The sequence below is a fragment of the Lolium perenne genome, chromosome 6 (assembly GCF_019359855.2).
Source record: "Lolium perenne isolate Kyuss_39 chromosome 6, Kyuss_2.0, whole genome shotgun sequence".
NCBI lineage: Eukaryota > Viridiplantae > Streptophyta > Magnoliopsida > Poales > Poaceae > Lolium > Lolium perenne.
Window position 1 is genome coordinate 134,098,810 of NC_067249.2, and position 17,453 is coordinate 134,116,262.

Here is a 17,453-nt window from a genome sequence, read left to right on the forward strand (position 1 = left end):
TCGGGAACACAAGGTCACGGGGCCTCCACGACGCCTGCGCTCGAACGCCGACGAACCAGAGGGGCGGAGCAGGAGGAGGAGGAGGCGGGATGACGTCGGGGTCCAAGAGCGGGGTCGGAGGAGTGGCGGCGGCGCGGGCGGCGGCGGCGGGGCCGAGGACGGTGCTCATCACGGGGGTCAGCCGGGGGCTGGGCCGCGCGCTCGCGCTGGAGCTCGCGCGCCGGGGCCACGCCGTCGTCGGCTGCGGCCGCTCCGCCGACCCCATCCGCTCCCTCGAGGCCGAGATCGCGTCCCCGTCCCGCCACTTCCTCACCGTCGCTGACGTCGTAATGCACTCTATTTCCTCCTCCTCGTTTTACTGCTTGTGTTGTACTAGGGCGTGGATTCAAACGGGATACCTAGCTGTTGAATTCGCCGGAGATGATTTCTAATTTAGTGCTATTCAGCCCAATCCCTCGACACCTATATCAATCTTCTTCCATTTGCTACAGTGGTGAACTGCTGAGCCGAGTCTCAGTTTCTAGGGTTAGGGTCCTGCTGCCAGTAACAAAACATAAGAGGGGGCCAATTCCATATGCATGAAAAAAACAGCCAAATTTACATGTATTAGTGATAATTAGATATTGCAACCTATAACTAACTCGAATCACAAAGCAATTCAACATCTGGATTATTTTTCTCAGGTACAATACAACACATGCTGCAATTTGTAAAATCTCAGTTACAACCTCGTGTGCAATTAGAAAAATCTAGGTTGCACCTCAGCTAGCATAAATCAAGATGCAATCCAACAGTGAGAGAGGTGACTGAGAATTAAGATTATTTTTGGTTGACTGAGAATTAAGATAACTTTCGATCAACTGAGAATTAGCAAACCCCTAATTAGATAGCTGCATCATGATTTTTTTTTAAAAAGACTATCTTCTGCCATGTCATCGTTGCTAGCTAAATCAGAAAACCAAAAAAATACATCTTACTCAAATGAATGGAGTAGTGTGCATCTAAAGTATCGCTACATCTCAGTCCTAAATGAAATCATCAGAACAAGAAATACCTAACCTAGCAACCTGGGTGAGAGCCGGCAGGGGCAGGGTGCTGCAGGGCTGAAGCGTTAGGTGCCTGGGCACTGGCGTGCAAGCTGCATCGGTGCAAGCAGGCAGCCATGCTGGGGTGGAGCAAAAACAGTGCAGCATGGCATGTGATCTGTTTCCATAGAAGACAGCATGCCTTGAAACTAATGACCTGTCTGTACACGCTAATTAGGTGATTTTGTCTTGTGCGTTGAGAGTTTCATAAGTTTTGTTGGTTTGGTGGTCGACAAGAAAGATGCATAGAGGGTGTCAAATCTTGCTGGTCACGAGTTGATAAAGTATTCTAAATGTAGTCATGGTTTCTAACTTCTTACTTTCATGGTTAGACCATATGATACTTGATGGACAGTTATTGACATTAAAGAGGCTATTATACTCGTTCTTTTAAAATTATCATGAATTCACACATCATGTGAGCAGTCTGCTTGCTTTTGTTGAAGGCAAGATTAGTTGGAGTTAAAAGGGTAATATGGAATGTGTGACTTGTGACCTCAAATATCAAATTAAGTTCAGTTCATACGATATGGCATGAATAACAGTAGAACCATACCTTATGAAAAACGAAGGATGCATGTGATTCATAGATTCTTATAAACAAAACATAATGTAAGTTGCCTATTTTTTTCACTGCCTTAAGACATTGAAATAACTTTACATTCTTAAGTATGCATGTGCTTCTGTTGCAGAGGTCTGACAGCAGCATGGCTGAGCTAGCAAAGGCTGTCGTGGAAAAGAAGCAAATTCCTGATATCATAGGTGTGCTATACTTTTTGCTCCACAATGTGCACTTAGAGCCATCTGGAAGTATTTGAAGTGAAATCTTTTTTCTTTTTCTTTTACATGATGGGGATCTCTACAGAGGTCTAACGATTGATATATTGTTGCAGTCAACAATGCTGGTACAATAAACAGGAATAACAAGACGTGGAATGTTCCAGCAGAAGAATTTGACGCGGTGGTTGATACAAATATCAAAGGAACGGCGAATGTACTTCGCCATTTTGTACCACTTATGTTACAGAAGAAACATGGAATGATAATCAATTTATCCTCTGGTTGGGGGAGGTCTTCTGCTGCAGAGGTAGGGCAAAGTCAAAGGCTGTTTAATACTGATTATATTTGTTAACTGTGAAATCATCATTGTATACCAAATTGTGTAATGTGGTTTCAGGTTGCTCCCTATTGTGCTTCAAAGTGGGCTATTGAAGGTTTAACACGCTCGTTAGCAAAGGAGTTGCCTCCTGGATTGGCAGCCATTGCTCTTAGCCCTGGTGTTGTGAATACTGACATGCTTGCTTCATGCTTTGGAACTTCGTCTGCGCTATACCAATCGACTGAACAATGGTAATTCTGTTTGGATTTGTGTTTGTCCTCTTCATCCTCCTCAACTATGCAAATGAACATATCTATTCATTAATAGGAGTTCATGGGAGAAGGTTGTAAGGATTTTATACCCAAGTAGGCAAGGAAAATTACATATATTAGCAACCAATTAGTGTCCAACGGATATTCTATTTGATCATTCTCATGTCCTATTTCTCTGATGACTGACACCAGTCAACATTCATCCAATCTTCTTTTATCCTAGTAGTATGTCCTCCATAGTCATACAAGTAGTAATACTAGTATATCAAAAGGTACACATTACACCTGAAAAAGTACACATATTCAACTCCTGAATAAGGCAATAGGCAAAGTCATACGTCAAACGTCTTTGACCTTATGGCATTTTCCTTACCCTGTATATGTCAATTAACCCACCAGCCTTTTAAGCTGCGACAGGTCGCAGGTGCTGAAGTTCATAGTAACTGAAAATGTAACATTGGGCATCTATTGCAAAACTGCATCAACAACAACAACAACAACAACAACAACAACAACAACCAAGCCTTTCAGTCCCAAACAAGTTGGGGTAGGCTAGAGTTGAAACCCATAAGATCTCGAAGCCAAGTCATGGTTCCGGAACGTGGATAGCTAACTTCCACGCACCCCTATCCATGGCTATATTTTTGTCGATATTCCAAACCTTCAGGTCTCTCTTAACGGACTCCTCCCATGTCAAGTTTGGTCTACCACGACCCCTCTTAACATTCTCAGCACGCTTTATCCGTCCGCTATGCACTGGCGCTTCTGGAGGCCTCCGTTGGATATGTCCAAACCATCTGAGACGATGTTCGACCAGCTTCTCTTCAATCGGTGCTACCCCAACTCTCTCCCGTATATCGTTGTTCCGTACCCGATCCTTTCTTGTGTGGCCACATATCCATCTCAACATGCGCATCTCTGCTACACTTAACTGTTGGATATGTCGTCTCTTCGTTGGCCAACACTCAGCTCCATACAACATCGCAGGTCGGATAGCTGTCCTATAAAACCTGCCTTTTAGCTTTTGTGGCACTCTCTTGTCACAGAGTACGCCAGAAGCTTGGCGCCACTTCATCCAACCAGCCTTGATTCGGTGGCCCACATCTTCATCGATATCGCCATCCTTCTGCAACATGGACCCCAAATATCGAAAAGTGTCTCTCTCCGGTACCACCTGCCCATCAAAGCTAACCTCTCCCTCCTCGTGCCTAGTAGAACTGAAACTGCACCTCATGTATTCAGTTTTAGTTCTACTAAGCCTAAAACCTTTCGATTCGAGAGTTCGCCTCCACAACTCTAACTTTCTATTAACCCCCGTTCGGCTATCATCGACTAGCACCACATCATCCGCAAAGAGCATACACCATGGGATATCTCCTTGTATATCCCTTGTGACCTCATCCATCACCAAATCAAAAAGATAAGGGCTCAAAGCTAACCCTTGGTGTAGCCCTATTCTAATTGGAAAGTCATCAGTGTCGCCATCGCTTGTTCGAACACTTGTCACAACATTATCATACATATCCTTGATGAGGGTAATGTACTTTATTGGGACTTTGTGTTTCTCCAAGGCCCACCACATGACATTCCGAGTTATCTTATCATAGGCCTTCTCCAAATCAATGAACACCATATGAAGGTCCTTCTTTTGCTCCCTGTATCTCTCCATCAGCTGTCGTACCAAGAAGATGGCTTCCATGGTAGACCTCCCAGGCATGAAACCAAATTGGTTTTTGGTCACGCTTGTCAACCTTCTTAAGCGGTGCTCAATGACTCTCTCCCATAGCTTCATAGTATGGCTCATCAGCTTGATTCCACGGTAATTATTGCAAAACTGCATCTGGTGGGATTATTTGGTGCAAGATAATTGCCCGGAATTACTATCCAGGACCATGATTACACATGTCTATGTGTTTCAATCCAGGAAATTAAACAGCCCACATAGGAATTATATCCTAAGAATTCGAATTTTCCAAAAAAAAAAATTCAATGAATGTATCCAGAGTGTTTTATTAACAGAGAGCCTTTTAATCTTGAGTAGCAAGCTATTATTTGCTAGATTAGATCTGTCACATATCTGCACGTGGTTTCTTTCCTGCATATCATCAACTTGCGTTTTCGTATTCAAACCATGCTATCTCAGGATACTAATCGTATTAACTGGAGGGTTTCTTCTCTTTTTCAGGGCACCCAAGGCAGCTACAATGATTCTAAGCCTTTCGCTGGAAGATAATGGTGCCTCGCTCACTGTTTGATGCTTCAGCAAATGTGTGCTGTATTAATAACAGATGGGTGTACTTTTAGTTTTAACTTGTAGCTCTTGCAACATTATATTGTAGTAAGGTATAAGTTGTAATCTGCTTATGCTCTCTAGTTTGCATTTTTCTTGTCAGAAGTAAGCTGTGTATCCTGCTGCTTGGAACGCCTCATCTTCTGGCTTTTCAGTTGGAACAAGATAACTTGCTTTTCTCAGGTAGCCAAAGCCCCAAGATGACTAAATAAGGCCATTTATCTCCCAATTTCGTTTGATATTTTGCTCGTTATGCTTCGGTAGATTTAGTCTTTAGTCATCTCTTGCAAGAGTTCAACGACTGCTCTCATCTTAGTGGAAGACTTGTCCGTGATAATGCCCTCCCAGAATGGATCGTGACATTGAGCACATTGTTTGTTCCGACACCGCTGTTATGTGCTATGGCCTATGTTCCTATGTCCATGCTCAATCCACAGTATCTGTAGTTATTCAGTGTACCATTGTCATCAAACACGCATGGACTGAGTAATTAGTCACTGCAAAGTTCTGCATTACTATCCCTGGTCAATTGCAACAGGAGATTCCATGGGCCTGCTTTATACAGTCTTAGTTATTGGTGTGCTAGACATGATACGGCGTGCAACATCCATTGCCATGAAACAGGAAGTAATTGTACTGCCAAAAGGGGATCAGGCATATGAAAGAGATGTCGTCTCCTAGGAAATGAAGGTGCCAAAGATTCACCCGCCGCCCAACTAAGCCTGCACATCTCACTCACTTAAATGAAGGGATCCCCAACAGTTACAGTCCTGCCCTTCCTGGACGCAATCTAGCCGCCACCATCGCAACTCCTGTTGAAGCACGCTCTCAAACCCAGTGCCATAATAACCTGCTTGAAAGCGTCCCCGTTCAATTGTTTCCATTGATGTGATCGTAAGTACTTTGTACCGGGCACAGCATGCATGCATCGTATACATGGTACTTCAGCCAATAGTTGCATCGTATCTGTTCGTGGGACGGAGGATCTCTGTTCAATCTTCAATGTAGTACCATTGGCTTGTTGTGCACAGAGGTTGTCTGCGCCTTTCGGCGGCAGTTCATTGTATCTTCTGGTCGCTTTGTATCTGAGCTACATTGGCAGCATGTGTTAACCGTTTGAATGGATTGCATGTAACCAAAACAAAAAGTAGTCCATCGGTTGGCGCTTATGTATGTAGTCGAACAAAATTGAGCAGTCGAGCGGAGATGCTCTCCGAAAACATTATCGTCCCTTATGATTTGAAGCAAACGCATCAAATGTAACTTGTTCCGTTAAAGAAAAAATGTAACTTGTTATGTTCTCTCCTCTCTATGGGAAGGGAACATAACCATCCCATGATCGAAGAAAATCTATAAAAAATATACACCGAGTTAGTGCACTAGATAAAAATTAATCTTTCATCAAAACACTCTAATTTGAACTCGACTCGGGACACGGCATGGAGTGAGCGAGCTTGAGCGTGTTGTTGCTCTCTTTTCTCGTGCTATAAGCAAGATTTGAACAACTCATCTTATCATGTGGATGATCATTGAAATTGGTGGTCTCAGTGGAACGAGTGGAGGTAGTATGCTGCACTAGGTCTACATACGGAGATGTTGTATGTTATATTGTGATCCAAATTTATAAAAAAGACTAACTTCTAGCGAGCGGAGCGAAGCCCAAAACGGTATGTATCGTCGCCATTGTCTATATATACCTCTTGTAAGCCGCCGTTTAGGGTTGATCTTTTTACAAGATAAGCGACAGCGTTTGTAAACACTCTTCGATATAGTGAAATTTTGCTGGCTGGCGCATGTGGTTTTCCACGCTAAATATTGTGTCTTCCGTTATGATATCTTTTTTTGTTCTTCGTAGTTTTTATCGAGCTTCTAACAATGTATCGGTGAAATCGATATATGAAGAGAGATGCGGTTGGATAGTACAGAGTTCAAAATTTCCCGTCAGTCAAAATGTACAAGGGCAGCCGCTAGCCGCAATGTGCTAAAATCACACCTTAAGACCTAAAACCTCCATTCCAATGAATAAGGAGTATTATTTTTCAAAAGTCAACCCATGTAAAGTTTGGCCAAGTTTTTACAAAAAATTATTAATTTGCAAAATACAAAATTAATATCATTGAATACATCATGAAATATATTTTCATACAATATGCATAAAATATTACATTTATTTTAATTTTTTGTAAAGTATGACCAAATCTTACTTGGTTTGACTTTACAGAAAAATATAAGCCTTAATTCACTAAAACGTAGGGAGTGTGTGGTGTCCCTCAGGTTGATCTTATACATTATAGATTTTATTTTTTTGATAAAAGGATTATATATATTAATATCAAAAGATACCAATTACAGCCAGTCTCTGCAACAACGCAATACCAATTGTAGATCTTATTATATGGGCAAGAACGTGCCATGCCGTATCCCCTCCACCCGACGGTTTTGATAAGTTGCTAGGGTAATAATTATGTGGAGAAAAGAAACCTGTTTTCAAGGTTAAGTTCTAACTCAAGCTTGTGGGTTGCCTATAAGAAATAAGAAAAGTGGTTTCTACCCTGATACTCCTATATTGGAATTTTTTCTATACACCATATGGTTGGTCTTACCTTAGGGCATCTCCAGCGGCGCGACGCAAACGGACGTTGAGCGACCGTTTGTGTCCACCGTGATCGGAAATGCGTCTGGCACCACCTCCAGCGGCGCGACGCATAGTGACCGGACCGTCCGCAGAGCGTCCTCCATTTCTTACCCGGTTCCGCATATCAGGGACAGCGAAATCGACCGCTTCGATTTGCTTCTTTTTTCCCGCCTTTGCTGCCCTAGTGCGACGCCACCACCCCAACCCCACCCGCCCCCGTCCCGCCACAGCGCCGCAGAAGTCGCCGTCGGCTCCGTTTGTACCCACGCAGATGGACATGTGGCAGATGTTGGACAAGTTCCGCGCGGAGGTCATCGACTCCTCTTCCGACGAGGAGTTCGATCAGTCGACGCAGACATTGGCAACTACTGCGGCCTCCATGATCCACGAGTTCACCTCTAACCCGGGGCCGCAGCACCGGGGCTCTGTGAAGGGGCGCTCCAAAAACCTGCCGCGCAACAGAGTGGAAGGGCAGGCCCGCCTCCACAAGGACTACTTCCACCTCACCAATCCGATCTTCCCGGAAAAACTGTTCCGGCGCCGATACAGGATGTTAAGGGACCTGTTCTTGGCCATTCTACGGGGCGTCAGAAACTACGACCCCTACTTCCAATGCAGACCCGATGCAACATGTGCGCTAGGCTTCACCTCCTACCAAAAATGCTCTGCGGCTATTCGGATGCTCTCATATGGAATGGTTGCGGATATATTCGATGAGTATCTTCGAATGGGTGAGAGCACCTACCTTGAGGCCATGTACAGATTTTGCCGAGCCGTGATTGCCGTGTCCGGAGAGTATTACTGTAGGGAGCCAACTTTTGAGGATACAAGACGGCTCCTGTCTATCAACGAGTCTAGAGGGTTCCCAGGAATGATTGGCAGTATAGATTGCATGCACTGAGAGTGGAAAAACTGTCCATTTGGATGGCAGGGTGCGTTGATTTCCTTATTTTGTTGTTTGGAAACTTCATAAATTGATGCAACGTGGAAATGCGCCGGGCCGTTGGAGCCACCTCTAGGTGCAAACGGACGCGCGGACAAAAACGGTCTGTCTCGCGTCCGCCGCGTGACGCAAACGGACATTTCGGACGTCCGAAATGCGTCGCGCCGCTGGAGATGCCCTTACGGAAAAAATGATTTAAGAGTATATTTGGGGTTGCCACGAATCCCAACGATGGACAGGATTAGGATGTCACCCTGGCTGTCAAGCGTGCTTGCCGTGAGCTAGGTGCGGAGCAGGTGAACCGTACGCCCACCCACCCAAGCGAACAAACAAGACCTGGATATGAGAAGCTTCGGCTGTGCACATGCAGTAGTTGCTTGCATCAGCGTATCATATCGAGATCTGGATTGAGATACTACCCACTCAAATCATTCAATATACAGGAGGATATCTCCGGTCGGTGGTTCTTCCATGATTTAATCGACAATTAAATGCCCAGGATCGATGAGCCAGGAGCTAACAATTAATTAACCTTCCTAGTGGCTAGGCCGCTACAGCACCATGGATGTTGAAACTTCGAGCTAGCTAGCTAGCTCCTGATGCTTGAGCCATGCCTAGAAAGAAAAGTAAGCTTGCAACACCTTGTTCTACACACTCGATCGATTTCCACGTACGAAGAATCGATCACGGGAGCTGGGAGAGGAAGCAGCCGCTAGACCATCTGTGGAGGAGCTCCGTGAGGCAGAGCACCGCGTAGGCGAGCAGGATGAACTTGAAGAGGAACTGCAGGTAGTGCGACAGGTCGACGGTGGATGCCATGGCTAGTCCTGCTCCTGCCAGCCGGCGTGGCCTCTGCTCCGAGGTGGCCTTCTTGGCGGCCGTGTCCGGACGCGGCGGTGGAGCTGGAGCGTCGTTCTTCTTGACCGAGCTCCATCGTCTATCATCGGCGGCCACGGCGTCCTTGGTGGCCGACCTTGCAGCGGAGCAGTTCCGCAGGCGCTGCACGTCCTTCTTCCTCAGAGGCTTCACGATGTAATCCTCGGCGCCCGCCGTTAAGCATCTGTTTGTCAAAGAGAGGCGGGCTTGATTAGTTAGTGTGCTAATAAAGCCTTGAAACATGAAAGAGTATAGGAGTACATAGGCAGAGAGCGAAAGCAGCTTTCATGGCGGCATCTTCTTTTTTCTTTGAGCAAAACGCAATGATACTACGTGGGCCAAATGAAAAGAAAAGGTCGAGGGATGTCAACCTGCTGATCCTCTGGGGCTCGTTCTCCGACGACATGACGACCACCGGAATCGGGTTGGCAGAGCCCAGCGCCTGACCGTGTTAAAAGATTCGTCAGACGTCAGTCGTCTCATAGCAGAACAGAGGAGAGGATCGCATGCATACCTTGATAGCTTGGAGAAGGTCGTAGCCGGTCATCTCCGGCATGCAGTAGTCGGTGAGCACCATGTCGATGCTCCTCTGCTTGCCTGCATTATTCAGCCCCAGGAGCTCCATCGCCTTCTTGCCGCTGTCCACCGTGGTAACTGAATGAACGGCCATAATCATGTCACAACTCCCACCGAAGCAACGAAATATTACTGTATAGTTAGTATAGGTAGGCTAGCTGACCGTGGAATGCCGCGGCGTGGTTCCTGAGGAGCAGCTCCACGACCCTCCGGTCGACGGGGGAGTCGTCCACCACCAGCACCCTCACCGCCTCCCCTTCCCCTCCTGCAGCTGCTCCCATCGTCCTCCTCCTTCTGTACGTACGAGTAACGCCGGCGGTGCGCGCTTCACCCCTTCTACGTAGCGTATGGTATTGGAACTTGTAAGAGGTAAGAAGGCGACGGTGATCGATCGATAAACAATGGCCGGTGTTCTCTAATAAGCTTCTCGGTGTGGTCGCGGGCTAGCTCGTAGAAGTGGAGGTAGAAGAAGAAGGGCGGACCAGCGGGGCCCGCGCGCGTGCGGTGGGGCCGGGGAAATGCTTTCCTCCGGATTTGCTTGTCGGGGCGAATCCCCGATCCCTCTCGCGTGATTGCTTTCCCTTTTTGTTTCAACATGACGTCATGGTTTTCTTCTCTTTCTTTCTTTCTTGTGCGCATCAATATCATTTTGTGTGTGTAGAAGATAGGTTAAGGCCATCTGCAACGACAAGCCGTAAAAGAACATTTCGTGTCCGTTGCTATCCACGAGGAAAGATTGCAAGGCCCAACATTTCGCACACCAAGGACATGCCGACGCATTTTCGGTCAAAATTTAGGGTTGATTTGCGAGTGCGCATCCTTCGGTGGCCCCCATGTCAATGAAATAAAAAAATCATTTTTTTTACTATTTTTTTGGTGTCTATATGTTTTCATATAATTCTAAACACGATTGGACTAAACTAAACTACATTGGGGCATTTCTAGCATTGGTGTAGCTGGCTTGCCGCTAGCCCCCCATTGCCCCACCCGCCGTGCCTCCGATGTTGCCACCGAAGCTTCCTTAGCCCTCGCCGCCACCCCTTTACTGCAAAGGGGGATGGCTTCAATCGCCCAACGGCTGTTGTTTGATGTGGCATCACGACGATGGCCTCATCATCAGAGGCCTCCAACGCTCGCTGACATGCACTCTAGAAAGACACACGTTGCTCCGCAGTGGTCGGCGCACGTAGGTCGTCCTTGCTACCGACATTGTCGTCCTAGGCCTCCATGTCCTCCTTGCCCGCTTGCCGTGGGGCTAGGAGGATACCTCTCCACCGCATCTCACTAATCTAGGCCCAAGTGGTGGTGGTGGTGGGGGTGGTGGGGATGGCGAGTCATGGCTATGGTTGTGTGGCCTAGCGAAGTCCCCGACGACCACTATTTTATAGGCACGATGGCCTGGGTGGGGAAATGTGTGATCGGGTGGGAAATATCGACGCGGGCGGGAAATAGCGCAACGGAAAACGACAGGCGCAAGCGGGAAATAGCGGCGCCACCATTAAGCTCCAGTTAGTAGCGTCGGCCGCCATTAAAGCACTGTTAGACAGCATCGCGGATAGCTGACCCACAAATATGAGGCACCATTGTCGTTGCTACCACCCGCAAATGAACATGGGCTCTTGGCCTGTCCGCAGGGCGGCGCGAAAGAACCAATTCAAACACTTTTTACATCCGAAATATGGTGATCGGTTGGTGATGGCGTTACCTGCAATCTTCACCGTGTGACCATGTGGACGTTGTTTGACATGAACCCCTTTTTTTCTCAATAGCATGATAGTAGTGAATACTACATGGTAGAGTTGCGGTGACTGATCACCTGGGTGGGTCTTTCTTCTTTTCTTTATCTTTTTGGTTGTGTGTATAACGGCCAATTCCAAACGTTATGTTGTGCAGGAGCTGTATAATTGATATCTTCATCATATATTAACATTTCAGTTGTCAAAAAAATCACTTTATCGGAAAAATGAACATGTGATGATAAAAATACATGAGCTTTCTCTAAGGACGACAATTTTACCAATAAGAACGGGTATCCACAGGTATCGTATCCGCATGGGTAGGGTAGGGGCGCTTTTATATCCACATGTAATACACATACCCTACAAGTTAAGTTATGGATAGGGCATGGACAAGTTTTAGCACCTGAGTGTGCCGTTTAATTGATCGCAACTTTTATATCAAAAAAAGTTATGGATAGGGCATGGGCATAGCCTTGTACCCGCGGGTATACTCATACCCTACCCGTTTTTTATTTTTTTCATGTAACACTTCTACTCTTGCTGAAATTATGAGTTAGAATATGAGATTGTGATTCATACAATTTGATAATTGTTATGTATTCAACTACATGCTATTGAGTTGAGATAGTTCATTTTTTCATGAAATTTTTTATCGATAAATGTAAAATTGTGAACATTTTGTGTACTATTTGATTTACCCGCCGGGTATCCAATAGGTATGGGTACCCATCGGGTATGGGTATGGGTTAATTTTTATACCCGCGGGTATGGGTATGGGTATGGGTATGGTTATGGGTATGGTTATGGGTATGGGTAGAAGATTGTACCAATTTACTATACGGGTATGGATATGGTATTACTCTACTTTTGCCCATACCTTACCCATTACCATCCTTAGTTGTCTCTGCCGATTAGAAGATAAAATCTAAAGAAAATGAGAAAAGTATTGAGGTCTTTATACTCTCCTTTTTAATGACACAATATTGTGTTTTTTTATAGCAACTGTAAATTGACATAGAGTCCAAACCGCAAACTTGTAAATACCAATGAGGGTCTAACCATAATATTGTTTTTGTACCGTAATGCCAAGGCCATGGGCTTGATGCAACCATTAAAGTAATTAACCAACATCGTCATGAATACCATCACCGGTACTTCAGGTAAAATAACCCAAACTTCCTGCTTGATGTTGCTGGAAGGCCGAGAGAATGAAATGTCATTGTCGAGAATGAGGCAACTAGGACAAGTATTGCGTCCATATGACCAAGTAAGATATAAAGAAATATACCTAGAGGATTTAATCTTCCAAGCCCACCAAGAAGGAACTCTCGTCGCCGAACGAAGAAACAAAGAGCACTTATTGAAGGAGCTATCGTAACCATCGACATTATGGCCAAGAGAACGAAGACTACCAAAATTAATTAGGACTAATGACTATTTTACTCTTAATGATTGGGGGGGGGGGGGGGTGTCTACCGGAGCATGGGCCAAAGATATTTTACTGAAAAACTCCACCCAAGGGTTAGGTTTCCCGCCCCTCCCGACGTCGGCAAGGCCGATCAAATGAAGGGGAACCGATGGATGAAGGAAACGGAGTTGCAGCAGCTAGGGTTGCTGGAGGGGAAGGATGATGATGTTGTGGATGGGAGTAAGTTAATTGGCAACTCAACACTGATACAACTCGCTATTTTCATGGAGACGTGGATCGCTTGTTTGCTCTAACATGTTGGCCTCTCTTACTTAGAGATGGGAATCTGCGTTGTGAGACGTTTCATCAAAAGAAAAACAAGGTGGCTTATGTAAAGCTAGCCATCACACGAAAAATGTTTTGACCTAAGTTCTCTCTCATTCAATGAACACTTGCGGCAGTCTCTATCGTATCACACTTTCATCTATATTTCATTCTCTTATGAGTTAACTTCAACACTGTGTCGTGTGGAGTCCTTCCCTTTCAATAAGATCTATTGTATTCGGATCAGATTCGGTTGATGTCCAAGGTGATCAGGTTGATGTGTGCATTTTCCCACTTGATACGGGTTGTTTATTTTATAGGAAGCAGCCACGGACATAATCCAAGAGGGGGCATTAGCCTTTTGAAACTTTTCGATATGTTCTGAAAAGGGTGCACAGTAAAGGCAACATGCCAAGCCTGCACCAAAGAAAAATACTGGATGAGGGGAGCTAAAGTTACTCCATTGAAAAGGAACAAAAGTGGGGCACTGTAAAGGAATTTTCTTTAGATCTCGCCATTTGACCTATGCATACTTTTCAGATTTCCATTTGACCGTTGTTTTATAGATGTAGAACTTATTGATGTAAGTGCATATCTTATAGTTCCATTCTCCAGAATCGCATGAGCAGTAGGGATGCAAACATATAGTAAAAGACTGTGTTACGGGAAACTACAATCAGCTTTTGTGATACTTCTAAGTTTTAAAAAATTGTAAACTAAAATTATGGACCTAAATTATGTTATATCTTGTGTATCTGTGAAGTTTCATCCAAAAGTATGAAAATATGTAATCTACACAAAAAAAAACAAATGGTGTATAAATAGTACATGACACTATTCACTTATGTCTTCTCTTTTTTACACAGGTCACATTTGGTCATATTTTGACACAAAAATTGCAGGTTCACAACATATGTCGTAACCAATGTCCATAATCTTAGTTTACATTTTTTAGAAATTTGGAAGTGTCACAAAAAAATGGGGTGCATGCGCAACTATGGTACGGGAAACATATTGATGTTACCCTTTTTAACTTTTTGGGTGGTGGTGTTCCGAAGCAAAAGTGTACCGAGACAACCAGCTTGTTAGAGTATCTCCACCGACGAGCCCCAAATAGATGTCGGTAGGTGCGCCGGCATTAGCGTGTGGGGGCCGCCGGCACGTCCTCCCGAACTATAGGGATGGTCGTCCCCCATCGGCGTCCCCCATACCAGTGTCCCCCAATTTGTTTTTTCTTTTACACCATCTATACAATATTTTTAAACAATAGTTCTAACAATTTTCAAACATATACAATTATTCATACAATAATTTAACATAGGTTAACACAAATACAAATGGAATTAATCATAAAATAATTTAATTTTAAATCTTGCCCAGATTTCCTGATGCATGTGAATGAAAGCCGCGAGCTCTTGGGGTACATGCTCAACTTCAGCAAGAGGCCCTTGATAATCAAATGGTTGATTATCATCCACATGTGTGTCACGCCTCGCTCTCAATGATCATGTTGTGCATGATCATACAAATGTTTATCACCTCCCACATATGAGACTTCGACCAAATGAGAGCAGGGTACCTGAAAACGGCGAAACGTTGCTGGAGCACACAAAAGCCCGCTCAACATCCTTGTGAGCCGCTTCCTGGCATGTCGCAAAATAAGCGTCCATCTCCGAACCTGGATTAGAGATTTTCTTCACAAATGTAGCATACGTTGGATAGATACCATCACCAAGATAGTACCCCTTGTTATATGCGTGTTTGTTGACCTCAAAGTTAATGGAAGGAGTTTATCCCTGATGGCATGTAACTCACACGTTCGTTGGGAACCCCAAGAGGAAGGTATGATGCGCACAGCAGCAAGTTTTCCCTCAGAAAGAAACCAAGGTTTATCGAACCAGGAGGAGCCAAGAAGCACGTTGAAGGTTGATGGCGGCGGGATGTAGTGCGGCGCAACACCAGGGATTCCGGCGCCAACGTGAAACCTGCACAACACAACCAAAGTACTTTGCCCCAACGAAACAGTGAGGTTGTCAATCTCACCGGCTTGCTGTAACAAAGGATTAACCGTATTGTGTGGAAGATGATTGTTTGCAGAAAACAGTAGAACAAGATTGCAAGAGATTGTATTTCAGTATAGAGAATTGGACCGGGGTCCACAGTTCACTAGAGGTGTCTCTCCCATAAGATAAACAACATGTTGGGTGAACAAATTACAGTTGGGCAATTGACAAATAAAGAGGGCATGACCATGCACATACATATTATGATGAGTATAGTGAGATTTAATTGGGCATTACGACAAAGTACATAGACCGCCATCCAGCATGCATCTATGCCTAAAAAGTCCACCTTCAAAGTTATCATCCGAACCCCTCCGGTATTAAGTTGCTAACAATGAGACAATTGCATTAAGTATTGCGCGTAATGTAATCAGTGACTATATCCTCGAACATAGCACCAATGTTTTATCCCTAGTGGCAACAGCACATTCACAACCTTAGAACTTTCTGTCACTGTCCCAGATATCAATGGAGGCATGAACCCACTATCGAGCATAAATACTCCCTCTTGGAGTTACAAGCATCTACTTGGCCAGAGCATCTACTAGTAACGGAGAGCATGCAAGATCATAAACAACACATAGACATAACTTTGATAATCAACATAACAAGTATTCTCTATTCATCGGATCCCAACAAACGCAACATATAGAATTACAGATAGATGATCTTGATCATGTTAGGCAGCTCACAAGACCCGACAATTAAGCACAATGGGGAGAAGACAACCATCTAGCTACTGCTATGGACCCATAGTCCAGGGGTAGACTACTCACACATCACTCCGGAGGCGACCATGGCGGCGTAGAGTCCTCCGGGAGATGATTCCCCTCTCCGGCAGGGTGCCGGAGGCGATCTCCTGGATCCCCCGAGATGGGATCGGCGGCGGCGGCGTCTCTGGAAGGTTTTCCGTATCGTGGCTCTCGGTACTGGGGGTTTCGCAACGGAGGCTTTAAGTAGGCGGACGGGCTGGTCAGGCGGCGGCACGCGGGGCCCACACCACCGGGCCGCGCGGCCAAGGGGGGGGGGGCCGCGCCGCCCTAGGGTGTGGCCACCTCGTGGCCCCACTTCGTCTCCTCTTCGATCTTCTGGAAGCTTCGTGGCAAAATAGGACCCTGGGCGTTGATTTCGTCCAATTCCGAGAATATTTCCTTACTAGGATTTCTGAAACCAAAAACAGCAGAAACAAAGAATCGGCACTTCGGCATCTTGTTAATAGGTTAGTTCCGGAAAATGCACGAATATGACATAAAGTGTGCATAAAACATGTAGATAACATCAATAATGTGGCATGGAACATAAGAAATTATCGATACGTCGGAGACGTATCAGCATCCCCAAGCTTAGTTCTGCTCGTCCCGAGCAGGTAAAACAATAACAAAGATAATTTCTGGAGTGACATGCCATCATAACCTTGATCATACTATTTGTAAAGCATATGTAGTGAATGCAGCGATCAAAACAATGTATATGACATGAGTAAACAAGTGAATCATAAAGCAAAGACTTTTCATGAATAGCACTTCAAGACAAGCATCAATAAGTCTTGCATAAGAGTTAACTCATAAAGCAATAATTCAAAGTAAAAGCATTGAAGCAACACAAAGGAAGATTAAGTTTCAGCGGTTGCTTTCAACTTGTAACATGTATATCTCATGGATATTGTCAACATAGAGTAGTATAATAAGTGCAATATGCAAGTATGTAGGAATCAATGCACAGTTCACACAAGTGTTTGCTTCTTGAGGTGGAGAGAAATAGGTGAACTGACTCAACAATGAAAGTAAAAGAATTGTCCTCCATAGAGGAAAAGCATCGATTGCTATATTTGTGCTAGAGCTTTGATTTTGAAAACATGAAACAATTTTGTCAACGGTAGTAATAAAGCATATGTATCATGTAAATTATATCTTACAAGTTGCAAGCCTCATGCATAGTATACTAATAGTGCCCGCACCTTGTCCTAATTAGCTTGGACTACCGGATCATCACAATGCACATGTTTTAACCAAGTGTCACAAAGGGGTACCTCTATGCCGCCTGTACAAAGGTCTAAGGAGAAAGCTCGCATTGGATTTCTCGCTATTGATTATTCTCAACTTAGACATCCATACCGGGACAACATAGACAACAGATAATGGAC

The 17,453-nt window shown here is 44.8% G+C and overlaps 2 protein-coding genes across 2 annotated transcripts; one reads left to right on the forward strand and one right to left on the reverse strand.

The window, feature by feature from the left end:
• Nucleotides 1-7: 7 nt before the first annotated feature.
• On the forward strand, nt 8-4,975 carry LOC127334480 (NADPH-dependent pterin aldehyde reductase). Its single transcript, XM_051360933.2, has 5 exons — nt 8-326; nt 1,778-1,847; nt 1,979-2,172; nt 2,263-2,435; nt 4,642-4,975. Exons 1-5 carry the CDS (start codon nt 90-92, stop codon nt 4,709-4,711), a joined length of 744 nt encoding a protein of 247 aa, XP_051216893.1. The 5' UTR covers nt 8-89; the 3' UTR covers nt 4,712-4,975.
• A 3,744-nt stretch (nt 4,976-8,719) lies between these two features.
• On the reverse strand, nt 8,720-10,226 carry LOC127334477 (two-component response regulator ORR2). Its single transcript, XM_051360931.2, has 4 exons — nt 9,940-10,226; nt 9,715-9,854; nt 9,572-9,642; nt 8,720-9,384 (listed from the first exon to the last, which is right to left on the reverse strand). Exons 1-4 carry the CDS (start codon nt 10,055-10,057, stop codon nt 9,009-9,011), a joined length of 705 nt encoding a protein of 234 aa, XP_051216891.1. The 5' UTR covers nt 10,058-10,226; the 3' UTR covers nt 8,720-9,008.
• Nucleotides 10,227-17,453: the final 7,227 nt, after the last annotated feature.